The 19,406-nt window shown below is 46.6% G+C and overlaps 1 protein-coding gene across 1 annotated transcript in view; it reads right to left on the minus strand.

Moving 5' to 3' along the window:
• Positions 1-19,406, minus strand: part of LOC138300562 (chloride channel protein ClC-Kb-like) — a 198,584-nt gene that overhangs the window by 134,750 nt on the left and 44,428 nt on the right. The window contains exons 3-5 of the mRNA XM_069240102.1: positions 15,082-15,210; positions 9,656-9,787; positions 9,114-9,253 (exon numbers count right to left, since the gene is read on the minus strand). Coding sequence (XP_069096203.1) covers positions 9,114-9,253; positions 9,656-9,787; positions 15,082-15,210 — 401 coding nt within the window. The remainder of the gene's footprint in view (positions 1-9,113; positions 9,254-9,655; positions 9,788-15,081; positions 15,211-19,406) is intronic.

The following is a 19,406-nucleotide window of genomic DNA, read 5'->3' on the forward strand; positions in this document are numbered from 1 at the left end:
GAATCAATGACCATGGGCTCAGTAGTAAAAGCAAGGGGAGGAGCGCAAACACAAACTGTGGGTAGAGTCTGGCTCTGACGACCTTACTCTTTTACCATGTCACACTATCTAGGTAAGTTTCATGCTCCCTTCAAATGTTTAGTCTTCAAAAGCATCTTGAGGATGCAACTGTTTGTTATGTGCCTCAAGAGTAGGTTGTATCCATTTCACAGCATTGGCTCTGTGTTACAGGTTTTTAACTCATGCTTTTGTTTGTATTTTATTTTGTGACAAATGGTGTAGGGCATAGATGACATATAAAACAGATGTGTCAGTGTTGTATTGTTATATGAATAATGTAGTTATTATGGAATTTCAGAAGTTACATTTATTGTGATGTCATCAGGGTTAACGTCACGCAACATCACGTCCTGGGAAGATCCAAAGTCAAAGGTCACATGATCACATGATGTCATTTCCTGTGATGTCACTAAGTCCAAAGTGTGCATGATGTCACTTTCATTATCCCTGGGATTTTAGTGAATCAATGACCATGGGCTCAGTAGTAAAAGCAAGGGGAGGAGCGCAAACACAAACTGTGGGTAGAGTCTGGCTCTGATGACCTTACTCTTTTACCATGTCACATTATCTAGGTAAGTTTAATGCTCCCTTCAAATCTTTATCTTCAAAAGCATCTTGAGGATGCAACTGTTTGTTATGTGCCTCAAGAGTAGGTTGTATCCATTTCACAGCTATGGCTCTGTGTAACAGGTTTTTATCTCATGCTTTTGTTGTTTATATTTTATTTTTTGACAAATGGTGTAGGGCATGGTTGTGTGGTAAGACGTGTGTGGGATGTATTAAATGGTCAATCTCTGCAAACTGCTGCGGACGTTGTTCTAAAATACCATAGGTATGTTCATAGGACTTTGAATTTGATCAACAATGGATGACACTGGGAGCCAGTGAAGACAATTCATTGCTATCTTTATTTGGTTATTTTTTCCATTTTGAGGGAAGCCTTGAAGCCTTTGGAATTCAGTCAGAGGCAAACATATAATTGAATATTGCACCCAAGTTTCTTACTTTCTGTTTAGAAATGGGAGAAGTCCTCAGTGACATGGGCCAACTGAACTATTTCCAGGCTTTCAATTTAGCAGTTATGAAACAGAAGAAGCTCTCTCTCCATTTCCAGTAATAGGTTGACTGTGGCACCTTGCGAGGTTCGCCTGATTTCCTGGTTGAGCCTGAAAATGTGTTGTTGTTCTGATGATAAGGAAAATGAAAGTCCTATTTATGTGTCTTCCAAATGTTTCCATGGCCCAAAATAGAACACAAACCTGACTGATGTAGCTCCCTGAAGGCTTTGAAGACGGTTGTGGTGGTAAAGTGGTACAGTCCAGCTCTCCCTCAGCAGGGTCAGAGAGCAGCAGGCAGCAGGACAGCCTGACAGAAAAGCAGTCCTTCCAGGTCAGCAGTCCAGGAGAGTAGCAGTCTTTGATGCAGCACAGCAGTGCTGTGCTTCTGACAAAGTCCAGTTGCAGGTCCAGATGTGTCTGATTTGGTAGGGTCAGAGACGAACGAGTTACTTACCTTCGGTAACGACTTTTCTGGTGGATACATTAGCTACCTGTGGATTCCTCACCTAATGAATACTCCCATGGCGCCAGCATTCGACGGAAATATTCTTCCTAGCTTCTGCACGTCGACGAGGACGTCACATTTGCCCACGCGACGCCGTCTGACGTCATACAGGCAATAAGAGGTCCTCGCCGACGTGCCGACGTCAGTACCAACACTTTTTTACGTGCCTGAGAACAATAATCCAGTGCAATGAAAGATAAAGGCAATATCTCATAACATTGTAAACTACACATCATTGCAAGAAAATGGCTATAGATTTAATATAACCTTCTTTTTTTTTTTTTTTTTTAAAGATCAATACATATATACACTAAACATGTATATACACAAATAAATATATATATACAAATATCCATATATACATAATCTATTGCAGTCCTCAAGACCAAGAGGAGCACACTCAAGGATTACTTGGTGAGACCAGACAGGCAACGGGGAGGCGGGTGGGACCGTGAGGAATCCACAGGTAGCTAATGTATCCAGCAGAAAAGTTGTTACCGAAGGTAAGTAACTCGTTCTTCTGATGGATACAACTACCTGTGGATTCCTCACCTAATGAATAGAGTCCCAAAGCAGTACCGCACTCGGTGGTGGGTGCCTGTATGGTCAAACCAAGAAATCCTGCAGCACTGACCGTGCAAAATGGCCGTCCCTTCTGACCTCAGAGTCCAAGCAGTAATGCTTCGCAAAAGTGTGAAGGGACGACCAAGTTGCGGTCTTGCAGATGTCGACCACAGGAACACCCCTAGCCAAGGCCGAAGTGGCCGACTTAGCCCTGGTGGAATGAGCTCTAATACCATCAGGAGGATCCTTCTTTGCTAAAGAGTAACAAATTTGAATGCAAAGAACAACCCACCTGGAGAGTGTTCTCTTGTGGACTGCCTTTCCTCTCCTCTTGCCCACGTATCCGATGAAAAGCTGATCATCCAGCCTGAAATCCTTCGTTCTGTCAATGAAGAAGCTTAACGCCCTCTTTGGGTCCAAGCGATTAAGTCTCTCTTCTTCTTTTGAAGGATGAGGCGGAGGATAGAACGTGGACAGAGTAATTGTCTGGGCCAAATGGAAAGGTGAAACAACCTTCGGAAGGAAAGCAGCCTTGGTCCTCAACACTACCTTGTCCCCATAAAAAGTTGTATAAGGGGGTTTAACCGATAAAGCCTGTAACTCACTCACTCTCCTTGCAGATGTTATGGCCACCAGGAAGACTGTTTTAATAACTAAGAACCTTAAAGGGCAAGAATGCATAGGCTCAAAAGGGGACCCCATAAGGAAAGTCAGGACCAAGGACAAGTCCCATTGAGGCATAACAAAAGGTTTAGGAGGGTATTTATTCATAAGGCCCTTCAAGAACCTAAGAACTATAGGAGATTTAAATAACGATGGTTGGTCTGGAAGACAAATGAAGCCTGACAAGGCAGACAAGTAACCTTTAATAGTAGCCACTGCACAACCCTTCTGCGCTAAAGACAAAGCAAAAGATAAAACATCTGACAAATGAGCACGTAAGGGATCAATCTGTCTCTCTCCACACCATACCACAAATTTGGACCACCTATTAGCGTAGATAGTTTTAGTGGAGTGTCGCCTGGCCGCTAAGATAACATCCACTACATCAGGTGGGAGAGAGAAGGAACTCAGGTTGCCCCGTTCAATCTCCAGGCATGAAGGTGCAGGCTCTGGAGGTTGGGGTGAAAAACCTGCCCCTGCGACTGCGAGAGGAGGTCTGCCCTGAGAGGGAGACAGAGCGGAGGGCACAGTGGGAGTTGGAGAAGGTCGGAGTACCACACCCTCCTTGGCCAATCCGGAGCTATTAAGATTACTTGCGCCCGGTCTTGGCGAATTTTCCTCAACACTTGAGGAATCAAGGGTATGGGGGGAAACGCGTAAAGCAACTGGTCGCACCAGGTTCTCTGAAACGCGTCCCCCAAAGCCCCCTGCACCGGATACTGGAGGCTGCAGTATAACGGACAGTGCGAGTTCTCCCGGGTGGCAAACAGATCTATCCGAGGAACCCCCCACAACTGGAAGATTAGACAGACTTGATCTGGATGGAGACGCCACTCGTGGTCGGCCGAGAAATGGCGACTGAGACCATCCGCACGTACATTCAAGACTCCGGCCAGATGATTTGCTACCAAGCAAATCTGATGGTCCTTTGCCCAGGACCATAGCCGAAGAGCTTCTCTGCAGAGAAGGTACGACCCCACTCCTCCCTGTTTGTTTATATACCACATCGCGGTAGTATTGTCTGTCAGGACCTGAACCGACTGACCGCGAAGGGATGGGAGGAAGGCCTTGAGAGCCAGACGTACAGCCCGCAACTCCAACAGATTGATATGAAAAATCTGTTCCTCTGGAGCCCAAAGCCCTTTGATCTCCAGATCCCCCAGATGAGCTCCCCACCCTAGGGTGGAAGCATCCGTTATGACTGTGGTCACTGGTGGTGACTGCGTGAACGGCTTTCCTTGTGAAAGGTTGTTGCCCGCAATCCACCACTTCCAGTCCGCAGCAGTGTCTCTGGAGATCTTGACAGAACCTTCGAGATCTCCTTTGTGTTGAGACCACTGCCTTCGGAGGCACCACTGAAGAGCCCTCATGTGCCCGCGAGCATGCGTGACCAACAGTATGCAGGAGGCAAACAGACCGAGCAGACGAAGGACCTTGAGGACTGGAACGACCGCTCCATTTCGAAACATTGGAACCAACTCCTGAATATCTTGAATCCGCTGAGGCGGAGGAAAGGCTCGATCCAATGTTGTATCCAGTACTGCCCCTATGAACAGGAGGCGTTGAGAGGGCTCTAGGTGAGATTTGGGCACGTTCACCAAAAAGCCCAAGTCGAACAACAACTGGGTTGTTGACTGCAGATGATGCAACACAACCTCCGGGGACTTGGCTTTGATCAACCAGTCGTCCAAGTAAGGGAATACTGCTATCCCCTTCCTTCTGAGCTCTGCCGCAACCACTGACATCACCTTCGTGAAGACTCGGGGAGCCGAAGTAAGACCGAACGGGAGGACCGCAAACTGATAGTGCTGCGACCCCACCACAAACCGGAGATACTTCCTGTGCGACTTGAGTATCGGGATATGAAAATAAGCATCCTGCAAGTCGACAGACACCATCCAATCTCCATTGTTCAACGCCAAAAGCACCTGAGCTAGGGTCAGCATCTTGAACTTTTCCTGTTTGAGGAACCAATTCAAAATCCTCAGGTCCAGGATCGGTCTCAACCGACCATCCTTCTTGGGAATCAGGAAGTACCTCGAGTAACAACCTCGACCCCTTTCCTGCTCTGGAACCAACTCCACCGCGCCCTTTAAAAGGAGGACTTGAACCTCCTGTTCTAACAACAGGAGGTGTTCTTTTGAACAATAAGATGGGCGGGGCGGGATGGGGGTGGAAACTCTCGAAAGGGAAGGGTGTAGCCTTTTTCCACAATGCTGATAACCCAAGTGTCTGATGTAATAGCCTCCTACTTGTGAAGAAAATGCAGTAACCTTCCCCCTACAGGAGAGGAGTGAGTGGGAATTAGTGGAAGCCTAAGGCTGCTTCCCCTGGTGCACCCCTCCAGAGGACGAGGAAGAGGCAGAGTGCTGCTGAGAGGCTCCCCTGGTGCGGGCCCTACCCCTCCCTATAATTGATCTAAAGGTGAGAGAAGAGGCAGGTTGCTGGAATCTCCCCCGAAAGGAAGAGGAGGAAGAGCCACGTCCAAATCCACGAAACCTCCTAAAAAATCTGGAGGAGGCAGAAGAAGCGGCTTGCAGTCCTAATGACTTGGCTGTGGCCCTGCTTTCTTTAAACCTTTCCAAGGCCGAATCCGCTTTGGCTCCAAAAAGTTTGTCCCCATCAAACGGGAGGTCCAACAGGGTCGACTGCACGTCCGCAGAGAACCCTGAGTTGCGAAGCCAAGCCTGTCTCCTCGCAACCACAGCCGTGCCCATCGCCCTAGCCACTGAGTCAGTCGTATCCAACCCAGATTGGATAACCTGGGTTGCAGCAGCCTGGGCATCCGAGACGATATTCAAAAGTCCTTGGGGAAGCTCCGTATGTGATGATGTTATCTCGTCCATAAGAGCATAGATGTACCTCCCCAAGATACATGTCGCGTTGGTGGACTTCAACGCCATGCTGCAGGACCAGAATATTTTCTTGGATTGCGAGTCCAACTTCTTGGAGTCTCTATCCCCCGGCACCGTCTGAAAAGATCCAGGCGCAGATCTAGAAGAACAGGAGGCCTGGACCACCAAGCTCTCCGGCGTAGGGTGTCTGGACAGAAAGCCAGGGACAGATGGTGCAGCCCGATACCTCCTGGCCACAGCCCTATGAACAGCCGAGGACGATACCGGCTTCTTCCACACCTCCAACACCGGATCAAGCAAAGCCTCGTTGAATGGTAAATGAGGCTCCGCTGCAGTAGAGGCCTGATGTAGGACCTCAGTCAACAAATTCTGTTTCGCCTACGCTACCAGCAAAGGCATTTCAAGAAAGTTAGCTGCCTTCCTTACTACAGCGTGAAAAGTGGCTGCCTCCTCAGTATACTCCCCTGGAGATGACAAGTCCCACTCAGGGGAAGTATCCAGCCCACTAGCTGTATCCAGACCATGAAGACCCTCGCCAGAATCCTCAATCTCTCCTTCCTCCAAGACCCTTTGGTATTCCTGCTCCTCCAAGAGACGGAGAGTAAGCCTCCTAGAATGTAGCCTCTCTTCAATACGCGGCGTCGACATAGTATCCGCCGAAGTCGAGGATCGACGCCGATCTCCGGATCCATCCAACGCCATGTCCGGCACCACAGGCAGCTTCGATACCGAGGTAGGAGCCGGAAGAAGAGAGGCGCGTCTCGGAGTCTCCGATGGTCCTGTCGGAGTCACTGGTCGAAACCACGAAGTCGACGGGATGGAAACCTCTGGGGCCGAAACCTCTGGGGCCACCGGAGCGGACACCGGAGCCGACACCGGCGCCGAGCCCACATTCCCTAAGGGGAGAAAGGGCATGAAGGGTGCTGGCCGTAGCGGAGCCGGAGCACCCAAGGTGAAAGCCAACGGCCTCGAAGGACCGGCTGGAGCACCTCCTGGAGCCATCTGCTGGAAGATGGTATACATCGCATTCAAAAATGCGGTATTATCGGCTCCAGGGGCAGGTAAAGCCGGATACTGGGGTGCCTGGATCGAAGGCGACCCCGACGCCAGCCTCGACGTCTGCGACGCCGGAGAGAAAACCTGAGGCTGCGTCACTTCAACCACTGAAGACGTCTGCCCAGGCGAAGTCGGCGAAGCCGGAGAAGGCAACGGCGTCGATGGATGTGGAGTGACTGTGGGACTGACTTCCCAAGTCTTACGACGCCGAGCCGAAGGCGACCTCGATCGAGACCTCTCTTTGCTGGAATGGCACCGTGAATCCCTACGGCGCCGGGAGTATCGATGACGCCGATGAGACTTCGGCGAGGAGGACTTCCTATGATGCTTCTTCTCCTTCCTTTTCGGCTTCGCCATGAAGAGTTTAGCCTCTCGCTCTTTTAGGGCCTTGGGATTCAAGTGTTGACATGAATCACATGTTGCGACGTCGTGGTCGGAGCTTAAGCACCATAAACAGTCCGAATGTGGGTCAGTAACGGACATCTTGCCCCCACACTCCCGACAGGGCTTGAAACCAGACTTCCTCTGAGACATAGTAACCTCAGATAAAAATCACGCAGCAGAAAAAAACACTGTAACTTCGAAAGCAACATTAGCTCCCTCGAAGATAACCGTTTCGAACGCACGGAAAAAAGGGAACTGACGTTGGCACGTCGGCGAGGACCTCTTATTGCCTGTATGACGTCAGACGGCGTCACGTGGGCAAATGTGACGTCCTCGTCGACGTGCAGAAGCTAGGAAGAAGATTTCCGTTGAATGCTGGCGCCATGGGAGTATTCATTAGGTGAGGAATCCACAGGTAGTTGTATCCATCAGAACCAGTACTTACACCCAGATGTGCCTTTTAAGTGGGGTAGCTTCAAAGAAGGGTCTTTGAAGTGCACAAGTATCCTTTCTTCCTCAGCCCTGGCCTCAGACTATCCGTAGGGGCTATTCAGCCCTTTGTGTGGGGACAAACGCTGTCTATTCAGTTGTGTCGGCCTCTACCATCCTTCCTGCCCAGGAAGAGCCATCAGAATGCAAATGAATGCAGATGGGCACTCAGATACACCTAACCTTCCTGTGTTTGTGGCTGTCAAGAGGGAATGCACAAAGTGTACCCCAGATGCATATTGGAGACAGGCTGCAAGCAGGAAGAGCTGTAAGAGCAGAGAAATGTCCACCTTCTGAAAGTGGCATTTCTAAAATAGTAATGTTAAATCTGACTTTACCAGTAAAGCAGATTTATCATTCCAAAGAAATGAAACATGGCACAGCTACTCTTCGCAATCAGGAATTACATCTTAAAATTGTAATAATGAATTCCCAATGTTAACCTATGAGAGGAGTAGGCCTCACAGTAGTGAAAAATGAATTTGGGAGTTTTTCATTATCAAGACATGTAAAACTTAAAAGTGTATGTTGTACCTTTTAGTTACATAGCACTCTGCCCTATCGGCTAACTAGGGACTACCTTCTGGGTGACATATGTAATAAAAAGGGAGTTTAAGGCTTGGCAAAATGTTTTAAATGCTGAGTCGAAGTGGCAGTAAAACTGCACACACAGGCTCTGCAGTGGCAGGCCTCAGATATGTTTACAGGGCTACTTGATTGTGTGGCACACGCAGTGCTGCAGGCCCAATAGTAGCATTTAATTTACAGGTCCTGGTATATGTAATACCACTTTACAAGGGACTTACAAGTAAATGAAATATTAATTTATGTATACCCCAATATAACCATTTTTAGGGGAGACGCGCAGGCACTTTAGCACTGGTCAGAAGTGGTACAGTACTCAAAGTCCCAAGGCCAGCAAAACAAATCAGCAGAAACAGGAGGGAAGCAGGTGCTCTCAGTTGAAGAGTCATGTTTACTTTTCTAATCCAAACCACTATAATGGTTTATTAGTACCTGTCAAAGGAATAAACGTAAAAGAGAAAGCATTGTGAATGTATTAGTATGAACATTTTGTAGTGTCCTTTTCCCCCATATTTGAATGATCTGTAGCTGTAAGTGTCATGTTAGCAATTGACCAAAACGCACAGTGGAGGAACTGAACATGTGTCAGACTCTTCTTGTTTTGAGTTGGTGCAGTAATGAACCAAGGTCCGAATTTGAGAGAATATTTACACAAAACAAGATTTCCACAGCATCTGGACCACTTATGGGCTGCTGGATGTCACAGGCAAAGCCCGAGCTAAGGAAATCCATGCAGTTTGAATATATCCTATTACACAATCTGTATTATAATGGTTTTGAAATGTGTAATGTAGTGACCCACCACCTCCCAGTTCTTCCTTTTCTATAAGACCGACCAGGTTATCCCTGGTCCGTCCCGCCTTCCTCTGAATGGCCACCTCAATAGCTCCTTACCACTTTGCCGAGAAAGATGCTACTTCCAGCTGATAGGGTGCAGGTGAGCCCCACAACCTTGGCACCAAAGTTTTTAATGGTCAGGTATTCCTCTAGAATCACCCCGGTGAGGATAGTCTTGAGCTCAGGAATGCCAGAGCCTGTGAAAAAAGAAAAGAAAAAATATCTCTAAGCTTCCCGATTCCAGCTTGCGGGGGGGGTGAAATGTGACACGAATCAGTGGAAGCAAAGTATTGGGCCCTTCCCTAAGCTAGGGATCCGTTAACCATAGACAAGAGTGAGGATGTTCAGTGTTGAAGCAGGTATCTTGTGAAGCATCTGCACCTATCAAGGTGAACACACAAACTTTAAGTAGAATCTGCTCATGCTAGATTGGAAACACAACTTGTCCGATATGTAATACCCCCACTAACCTTCTAAGCAGGCTGGCTATTTGGAGACCTTACAATTAGCCAACAGGCTGATGCCCTTCAGCTAGGAGAAGTCAAGTATTTGTTCCCTTTTTCCATTTCACCTCCCAATCTTTTGTGCGTGTGCCTCACCTCCGGAGTGTGGGGTGATGCTTTGTGCGAAGCCGGTGGAAAAGGAGCTCAATGCAATCGGGTAGACAATCCAGGAAAGGTACTTGAGCAGCATGTGGTCTTCTCCGATCTCCTGGTAAAGCCACCTGTGGGCTGCAGGAAAGGGACAGGACATGAGAAGTTGCAGATATTCAAAACAAAAAGCTAACCATAAACAGAAGCTTTCTCATTCATCTCTTGCTCAGGTCTCCCTTATTCTTTGATCCGTAACCCTCCAGTTCCACACTTTAGACCATTTATTTCCAACCTCTCACTCTAGCATCATCTGCTTCTTTGACTCATAATAGCTGTGCAATTCTTGGTGATCCATTTCCTTTTGTGGCTTCTCCCCCCTATTTTTCTTCTTTCTCTGGCCTCCCTCGGTTTGTAACTTTCCCCCATCTACATTGATTGTGGAACCAATTCCGATACTGGGATTCTCAGGACAGTGTCTTTAGACCCGGGAACCTGGTGTGCTCTCTCCCGCCAGCTGCAGCTACATCGATTTAGATCACTTCACACAGGTCTTACCCCTTTGTGTGTCCCTCAATGAGGGTGCAATTCTGTAGGCGGGGAGACCGAGCGGCAATGGAGCATCCCCTCAGTCTGGTCACCAACAGCAATATGGCCACCGTGGTATCTCAGTGCTAACAAAAGGAGTTGGACTGCAGACATTACAGACATCCCGCTCTATGCATCCATAGGTAAGCTGGACTTCCTGTGCAGTACACTTGCGCAGGGCCACCCTTACTCCAGTCTCCTGGGCAACATGCAATACAGGGCAAAGCGTACCTCCTACTCTTAGAAGAGCACAGGCAGCATGTGCCCTCAATAGGAATGACCTGCTAAAATTCCGGTCATCTTTCATCCTTATAATTACTGTTACCAAAAGTCTTGGTAATTCGAGGGACAGGAAAACAAAAGGGATTACATATTTTTGGACAATAATATGTGGGGATTAGTGTGTCAGCGTCAATTCAGATTTCAACTGCTTTCAACAGTCAAAATCTCTGGATAAAAATCAAAAACTTATAGTTCGGATGGGTCGGGTAACTCCTATTACTGGGCCCATCTGAATTTACAGGCCACTCCTAATTACAGCCTAGAATGTACCGGTTTGTCACCTGATGGCACCAATAGATATTTCAGAGGGTAGCAGTTGCCACCCTGGCCCACTTGTGCGATATTTACCTTTGCTTATGGGAAGGAATGGCACCTGACGATATATGTGGGGAAACTATGGGACAGAGAAAGTTAAAAAGCATTATTTAGAAGTTAACAGTCTCCTGATCCTCCTTTGGAGAGGCATTTATTAATTCAGGTACGAATGTTAGACCGACACAGTCCTGGTGTTCTCTTTTTGTAATTTTCTTGTTTATTCTGATTCATCATTAAAAATCTTAGTACACCCTAAAGATTCAAAAACATTGCATCATTTGGAATTCCAACTATGTCCACTTCGCCATACGGAGAATTGGTTGCTTATTCCTTCATGTGGTTAGAGTATGGGTCATGTTCATGTTGGCACGAGATGGAGAGAGACCCAGGACCCGCACTTTCAATTGAGACGGAAATAGTCGTGTAAGTGTACATTGATACAGAGCAGAAGCATGCGATTATTCCTTCTGGAAGAAGCTAAATTGTGGCTTTTTGGGAAGGAACAAAATGGAAGCTCCAGCGCATCAAAGGAAGTTCTGAGGTAAAACGAGTCGACTGACAGAGTTCATGGTTAGCACACCGAGAAATGTAAGGCTAGGCCCTTGCTTCATCCCAGCAAATACGATACAAAATCAGAGCATCTCCAGCAGTTGCATTGGCTCTCTGTTCACAAGAGGATTTTTTTAAAAACATCCTACATCTTGCACAGAATTTTTATGGACATTGATTTACCTTTTTTGCATCAGAATTTGACTAAATACAGCCCTAAGTACTCTCTTAGCTCCAGTCTCCTGCTGCTGTTCGAAGTCCCTCTTTAATGTTCAAGGGTGGCAACACAAACATTTTAGAGTGCTTTGGGCCCTGGCCTTGCACATCCTTTTGATCTTCACATCCACCACGAGCATTTGAAAATCAGAAATATCTTAAAAACAAGAAATATATACAGTGTTTCATTTGTAAAAAGTATGTGCCAGAGCCCAGGGTATTTCTCAGGACACCAGTGCAGCGTGCACCACCGCACTGCCCATGCCAGCACTGTGAAATGTCAGCACCAACACAACTTACTACCACACTGCTACAAGTCTAACATTTTGCACTATTTCAGACCACCCTAAACTGTGGGAATGGCCTGGACAAGCTCATAGTATTAATCTTGAGTGTGAATTTAATTGTCAAAAACACTACTGATATGCTAATCTCAAAAGTAGACAAACAGCGCCACCACAAGGTAGACTGTCATAGCTGATGGTGTTGAGAATTAAGTGGAGGTGCTGAACACCGGCAAATACTGGCTCAAATTAAGCACTGTAGTGTCTCTGTCTAGCTGCCTCGACATCTGTCAGCATCTACAGTGTCATGAAACCCCTAGAGAATGAGAGCTGTAGTTAATAAATGACAATGAATTAGTAAATAAATAAATAATGTCAGTGACAGAATAGGATGAAGGAAGCAGAGAAACATGAGTGCAGGAGTGCTACAAGGATGATGTATTACCTCAGTTGGGTCCCATAGAAGAGGCCTCGACCACAGAAGCATCTATGGGAATCTACATAGAGAACTGCTGCACCAACATGGTAGAGTTAAATGGAGATCTATGCTCACACTCAGAATGGGAGACAGCACATGAGAGCTCATGAAAAAAAACCTGACAGAAGAACAAGGCCAGAATTTGGAGTGAGTTGTCAATTCAGTGGAAGTTTCCCAGTAAATTCTGACCAAACATTTCCTTTGTTGCTATTCCATGCAGTTAGGGAATCAATTAAATAGTTTTCTTCTGAGATTTTCGGGGAGGTTGCTATTATGGCAGACAGTTTTTCCCCACTTGTTTTATATTGTTTTTTGCCGCGGATCCCGAAGCCAAGTCGCACCTATACTCCTGGACTCCCGCACCAGACACTAAGGGTTGGGGGAGTGATATCATAGAAGTTACTAGCATCCTGAGTTCTGATGTTGTAGCCAACACTATCTGCACATTTAACTACAGCCATACCCAGAGTGAACGCTATTTGCCCTCCCTATGGATACTGCATCGGAGAGCCCCTCCGCTGTCCGTGTACCACCTGGAAGCAGAGGACTCCCATAGAAAAGCGCTGCCCCCCTGCTGTGCCAGTACTGTATGGTCAGCAGCGACAGATACAGGAGTACTGAGAGGAAACTCATCTCGATGAGGCTTTACAATGGGAAACAGAAAAAAACAAACACGAAGTAGAAAAGAGATGCTAAAACTCAGCTGGATTCTGGGCCCCATGATTAGCGCATAAATAGTACACATATTCAGGGGTTTCTTTTGTGGTTTAGACTCAAGACGCCGCCTGAGGTGATGTTCTTATTACACAAGCATAATCATGTACGTGGGTTCTGGGTATTTCGCATAATTTTTGTTGCCTCTTGCTTATGCCTTTTTCTATAATTTTCGTTTGAAAAAGGCTGAGTCATTCAGAAAACATATTATGAGAACTTTGGAACTGAGCATATGCGTGGCAGCATGTGTCCCTTTGGAAGCTGTAAGGAAATGCACTGAGCATGTCTCGCTCATGACTTTTGCATGAAAAGCTAACATTGCGGACAAATTTCACGCAAAAAAAACGATCTTTGCATATCTCACAGAATACATATATATGTTTTGTAAATTACGCATTGTTTCACTTGGAAGAAATTTACTAATTTCACGCAGGGACAAGGGCGGCTCCTCCATGGGGGCAGAGCATCGTCGCCCGCCGTCGCCAGCAGCAACAGCTGCAAAACTTTTATCAAACAATGATAATAAACTATGTTTATTATTGTTGTTTGGTAAAAGCGGCAGGGCATTGGGGGTGACGAGTAGTGAGGGGGAGTGCTCAGCACTCAAAGTGCATGTGTGTTAGGCCGGCCGTCTCGGGCCGGTCAAACACACATGCACTGTAGGCTCTCTCCAGCCCAGCAACCGTGTTGCCTGCACGAGCACGAGTCTACCTGGGAGCGCCCTGGCTGGGCGCTTCCAGCCAATCCTGACGCTGCTTTGAGCACCATCACGATTGGCCGCAGGGCAAGCTAGGAGCCTGTGCCTGCAGTCAACAAGGGACAGAGGAGCGGCGTGCGACAGAGGAGGTATGTTTTTTTTTTAAATTTAAATTTAATTTTAATTACCCCTCCTGCTCCCTCCCCTGTGCGCCGCCCCGCCCCTTCACCTTGCCGCGAGCCCCTCTGGCCCAGGGACTATATGCAACTAGGACCATCACACTTACCATCTCCTCCCTCAAAGGCACGCAGTACATTGTAGTGCCCACATGCAAAGCATAGGACATATGGATACAAAAATTACTCATTTCCAAATGAAGAATTTAAGCTGCCAATTTTCTTGTGGGATGTAAGGTTATTCTTTAAAACTGAAGCGTGCACATGATGCCACAAAAAAGCTATGGCTATAGAAACTTATAGAGCTGAACTGAGTTGCAGTGTGGCTGGGGTGAGGTGCTGCATGGAACATATTTTTAGTTATGCTCCTACCACTTGGCTCATTGCGAGGAGGATGTCAAGCTTCTCCTCTCTGATGAGCCTCAATAAGGCCACAATGTGTCTGCAATGGCTTGTGTTTTCAGGCAGGGTGGAAGTTACCCAGCAATTCTGGCCAGGCTACTCTTGATGTGTGGGTTGGACTCATCTGGTTTAGTTGTTCTAACAAGTAACAGTGCAGACAAGTTAAAAATGGATAGAATGGAATCCTATCCAGAGATATTCACGTGTTTAAGAAGCATTTTTCAATTCTACTGGGTTTTTTTGTAACATTGAAAACATCTTCTGTCTCTCTCCATTTTCCCTTCTCTTTTATTCCCTGTACCGCTCTCCATATCGCTTCCATCTTCCTCCTCCTGATGAACGGTGATATTTTTTTCTTTTGAGGGGTACCATCCATCTTGCTTCCCCTTGCTTTTCACACATTTCTCACTCACTATCTTTCAAGCCACCACTTACCCTTTCGCCTAAATTTATGACTCTTTTCCTGCCCGGATTGTCCTGCCCCAACTACATCCAAGGATGTCACCCTGAAAAGTATGTTTGGGGCCCCTGTTTGGAAAAACTTTGAATTTTATTACCCATTTTTTGCTAATTCAAGCCCTATATTGCTCAACAAGATTGAGTCATACCTTAAAAAGTAAGGTACAAAAATACACAGAAGTGAGAGAAAGTCCACTTTCCCAGGGGCACTTTGGAAGGTGAACCCCTGGGCAATTACCCACTTTGCCCATGCCTTAAAACGTCTTTGAAATTACCATTCAGAAGCCTGGAGACAGTGAAATCCATGGTAAAACTGATGAGCGCCATGATCACTCCCAGCGCGAAAAGAAAGTACCAGTCATCTCCGATGCGAAAAAGCTGGCGCTTCACAAACTCCAAGCAGCCTGCAGGGGGGAATCAAACAGTTAGTCAAAACCATGAACTATGAAGGGGTGGGGTGGGAAGTCTTCAGAGCGGGAGAAACTGGGCTGAGGGGGGGTTTGAGATACAAGAGCCGAAGGAAAAAAGCACCAACTAGCTTACAGGAGGAACAACGGAAGATGACGAGGAGAGGGAAAGAGGACCTGGGTAACACGGAAACAGATCAACAACACTGATGACAAGTCAGCATCAGGGGAGTCCAGAAGAGAATGACAGATCCAGGAATTCTGTAGAGTTGATGAGAGACACAACAGCTGTGCAGAGAGGGAGGATGGGAGTTGCAACATCAGCTGTGCATCAATGCCCCACTCGCTGATTTAGGGAATGTTCTGTGCCAAGTGAGGAATTGTAGGGAATACCGGCTCAGCACTTTTTCACTTCCTCAATGACTGTGTCAAGTTCATTGTCCCTAAGACAAGGCTGGGATTGGCTGAGGTCCAAGATGCCTCAGTGTAAGTCGTGGGTGAGATGGGAGTTGGGTGGACAAGGAACATTGATTTGCAATGACAATGTTTGACGGCGCATCTTTGTGAAGATGTTTGCAGGTGGTGGGCAATAGCCTTCATTTTTGGAGGCCACGACTTAGCTTTCAGCATCAGACCTTCACCAGAGAAGAGAGAGAAAGAAGAAAAGGGAGAAAGAAGGAGGGTGAGAAAGATAGCAACACAGCAACAAAATGAGAAAGCAAGGATGAGCGAAGCACTGGGAAGAGTGACATAAAGAGACAGGAAGTGTGGGGTCGAAGAAGAGAGAGAGGTGGAATCAGGACCAGCTAGCTGTGATGATCCACAGCCTGGCATTCGGTAGCACACGTGATCAGCTCAGAAGAAAAAACTTTGGGCACCAGCACTTACTGTTTTTATTGTAAATTAAACAACGATCTTTGAGTTGTTCGATTCGTGTTATTGTGTAATACAGCACTGACATCCTAGCTCAGCCACATAGGTTTTCAAATCATGTTCAGTATGGGAAGGCTTAACTACTATGGAACGTATTGCATAAGTTCTGAGTTAGGTGATATTAGGGACGTTTTATTTCTTTTTTTTTTTAATCTGTTGTATTGGGTTTTGCAAGATGGCAGTAAACCATGATACAGCCCCATATCGGATGACTTCTATGTCAGGCAATCATCAGGAGGATTACATTAAACCACATGATGGATCAGACCTATTAGGATTCCAGTATATCTCCACTACCCCGTTGGTATCCCCACATGACAAGTTATACTATGAACAGTTACTCCACATCAACAAACCACGATGCAATGGTGGGTATCCCTGGACAGAACAGCATATGAAAAATCTTCATCCACACCCTTCCATGGCCCTCTATTTTCAAGGCAAAGCCTTGACGCCCTAGGGCAATTGCTGTCACAAATATATATCTTTCATTAGTACTTGTGTACAGGCAACCCCTTGTCTCATATATTTTGTCCTAAGCCTGCATGCACCAGTCCATATTTGCTTCCCATGTCCCGTTGGGGAGCTCTCTCCTCCCACGGCCGTGTAATGTCTTGTCGTTAGTGCAACATTTCAGAGAAGTGAGTATCAGGCCAAAGTCTGTTCCCAATATTCACAATGTAACCACCTGGGGAGTACACTCTAGTGACTAATCGATAGCCTGAGACATTCTGCACTACACCCCTTCCCTGTACTTCAGAACCCTTTGGCATTCCCAAACATAATGCAAGAGTGTATCCTCCAATTACAGCCTCTCAGGCAGTTTTCAGTATCAATCCTATCCATAGCATGTAATCTGGTCCTGGTATAAAAAGCTCTGTGAAATTGTTTCAGTTGAACCAGACAAAATATAGCCTGGACTGCAGCCTCCTCAGGATATCTACATGCTGCGCCCGAGTCAACGTCTTCCAATGTACAAAGTACACTTCCCATCTCTCTCGCAAGGCAGTCAGTGGGGCAGACTATTAGTAGGTAGAGTGGTGTATATCAGGGATAATGCATGTCGGTTGAAAGGGCCCCCTCAAAACTCTATATATTTCACTTGGTTCTCATCCTCCATATCGGGGGACGGGCAAATACAGTCCATTATGATATGCCTCATTTGTAAGTACCATAAATATTGATTAACTGTTAGCTCATACTGTGTGTCAGCTCATACTGTGTGTGAAGAGTAAAATCCCTCTTTTGTTCCATATATCCTCCACTTTGGAGAGACCCAATAAATTCTATTTCTTGTATCCCTTAGCCTGTGTAAGGTTGGAAGGGCCGCCACATCCCACAGTGGTGTCTCCAATGCTAGTTTGTCTTGCTACCCCAATTTCTTTATCACACTTCTCCATGCCTTGATTACCATTACCGTTGGAGTCAGGAGCTTAGCCAGGTTTCCCTTTACCACACAGCTGCCTGACATAGCCTCCCGGTTCATAGCTCTCCTATTAACCAGTATTGATGGTTCCCTCTGTTCTGTGAATAACCAGTCATTGACCACCAACAACTGGGCCACCCAGTAGCACCAGCACAGGTTCAGGCGGTCTATACCCACAACAAATGGCTTACAGGATAAAGAGGATAGCGCTGTCTTTGGCACCCTACTGTCCTAATCTGGTTTCAGCCTCCACCAATCTAAAAAAGCACTTGGAGACCTCAAAAAGTGCGTTCTGTAGGAATTAGAGGAATTTGGGCAAATGTATAATTTTCTAAAGAGCTGTCCTACTCAATCACAATAGGGGAAGCTGGCGCCAAAGACCATCATCTCATCTGTGCTCTTCCAATAGTCTACCCAGATTCCGTTCAAAGAACTATTTCTGATCCATGGTCATGTATGTCCCCCAAGTAGATGAACCCACTTTCCTCACAGGGTATGGGACAGCTTTATCCCTCACTATACTGCCACTTCGAAAGCGGTTAACTGATGGATTTCCCTCAGTCAATATGACTGCCTGAATAGTTCCCAAAAATGCTTAAGTTCTCAAAATCCCTGGAGATGGACCTCTCTGGATCAACCAAATAAAGCAGGATATCATCCGCATGTAATGAGATAACATCCTTAATTTTTTATGTCCCACTGGAGTACCCGTATCAGGGCGTCATGGTGAAACTCATTTGTCACTGGCTGTAAAGCCACGGCAAAGGGTAATCATAACAGGGGCACCCCTGCCTGGTCCACCTGCCCAGTTCTAATTCACCTGACATAGACACATTCACCCTGACCCTGTCTGTCAGATGATTATATAGAAGTTGCACCCAGGCCCAAAAGGAGGGGCCAAGGGCCATCTGCTCTTGCAGTGCCACCACATAGGGCCACTCCAGTGCGTCAAATGCTTTCTCAGCGTCCAAGGCTGACAGTACCGCTGGCTTCTTCACACCTCCCTTGTGTGCCAGGTATCCAAATGATCTCCTAAGGTTGTGGCAAGTTGATCTACAGGGCATAAAGCATGATTGATCTGGGTCTATAATGCTGTTTGTCACCTGCATGAGGTGGTCCACAGTTATCTTTGCTAATACTTTTGTTTCTCTATTTAGGAGGGAGATCTGTCTACACAAAGCACAACTCTACGGTGGTTGTCCTTTCTTGTGAATAAGAGCAATAGTCTCCTGTCAAAGATCCCTTGGGAGCTCACCCACTGGCCCAGACTTGTATAACATGGTTTTGATTGGTCACACTACCTGGCCCCTCACATGTTTGAAAAATTCAGAAGGCAGGCTATTCGGGGTGGTGATTTCCTACTCTTAATTTGTGACAGCTTCCACAATCATACCTCCTGTATCTCCCTTTCTAATAATTTCCTTGCCTTTCACCCCAACTTGGGGACTGGAATATCTCTAATAAAACTGTACATATCACTCCCATGTTCCCCACTAATATGCGGGTGCATGGCTTGCTTGAAAAACATGCAAATGCTTGTGCGATCTCACTAGCTGATTCCACCATAACACCCTCCTCTGTGTATACCTTTTGCACCAGTCTTAGTCCCCGCCCCTTTCTTTGTGAGCCAGGCCAGAAGTTTCCCTGCCTTTTCCTCTCCTCATGACACCTTCTCTGTTTTGCACAGTTTAGTGTCCTGGCCTCTTCCTGGTCTAAGAGATATTACCCGGCCTCTCAAACACTGTTTTATACTTCTCCAATAGGGCCACCCCGAGTCATCGACTCTTCATTTTCCCCAAAATAGACGTCTGTCACCTAGACTCTTCATTTCCCT

The sequence above is a fragment of the Pleurodeles waltl genome, chromosome 6 (genome assembly GCF_031143425.1).
Source record: "Pleurodeles waltl isolate 20211129_DDA chromosome 6, aPleWal1.hap1.20221129, whole genome shotgun sequence".
NCBI classification, from domain to species: Eukaryota; Metazoa; Chordata; class Amphibia; order Caudata; family Salamandridae; genus Pleurodeles; species Pleurodeles waltl.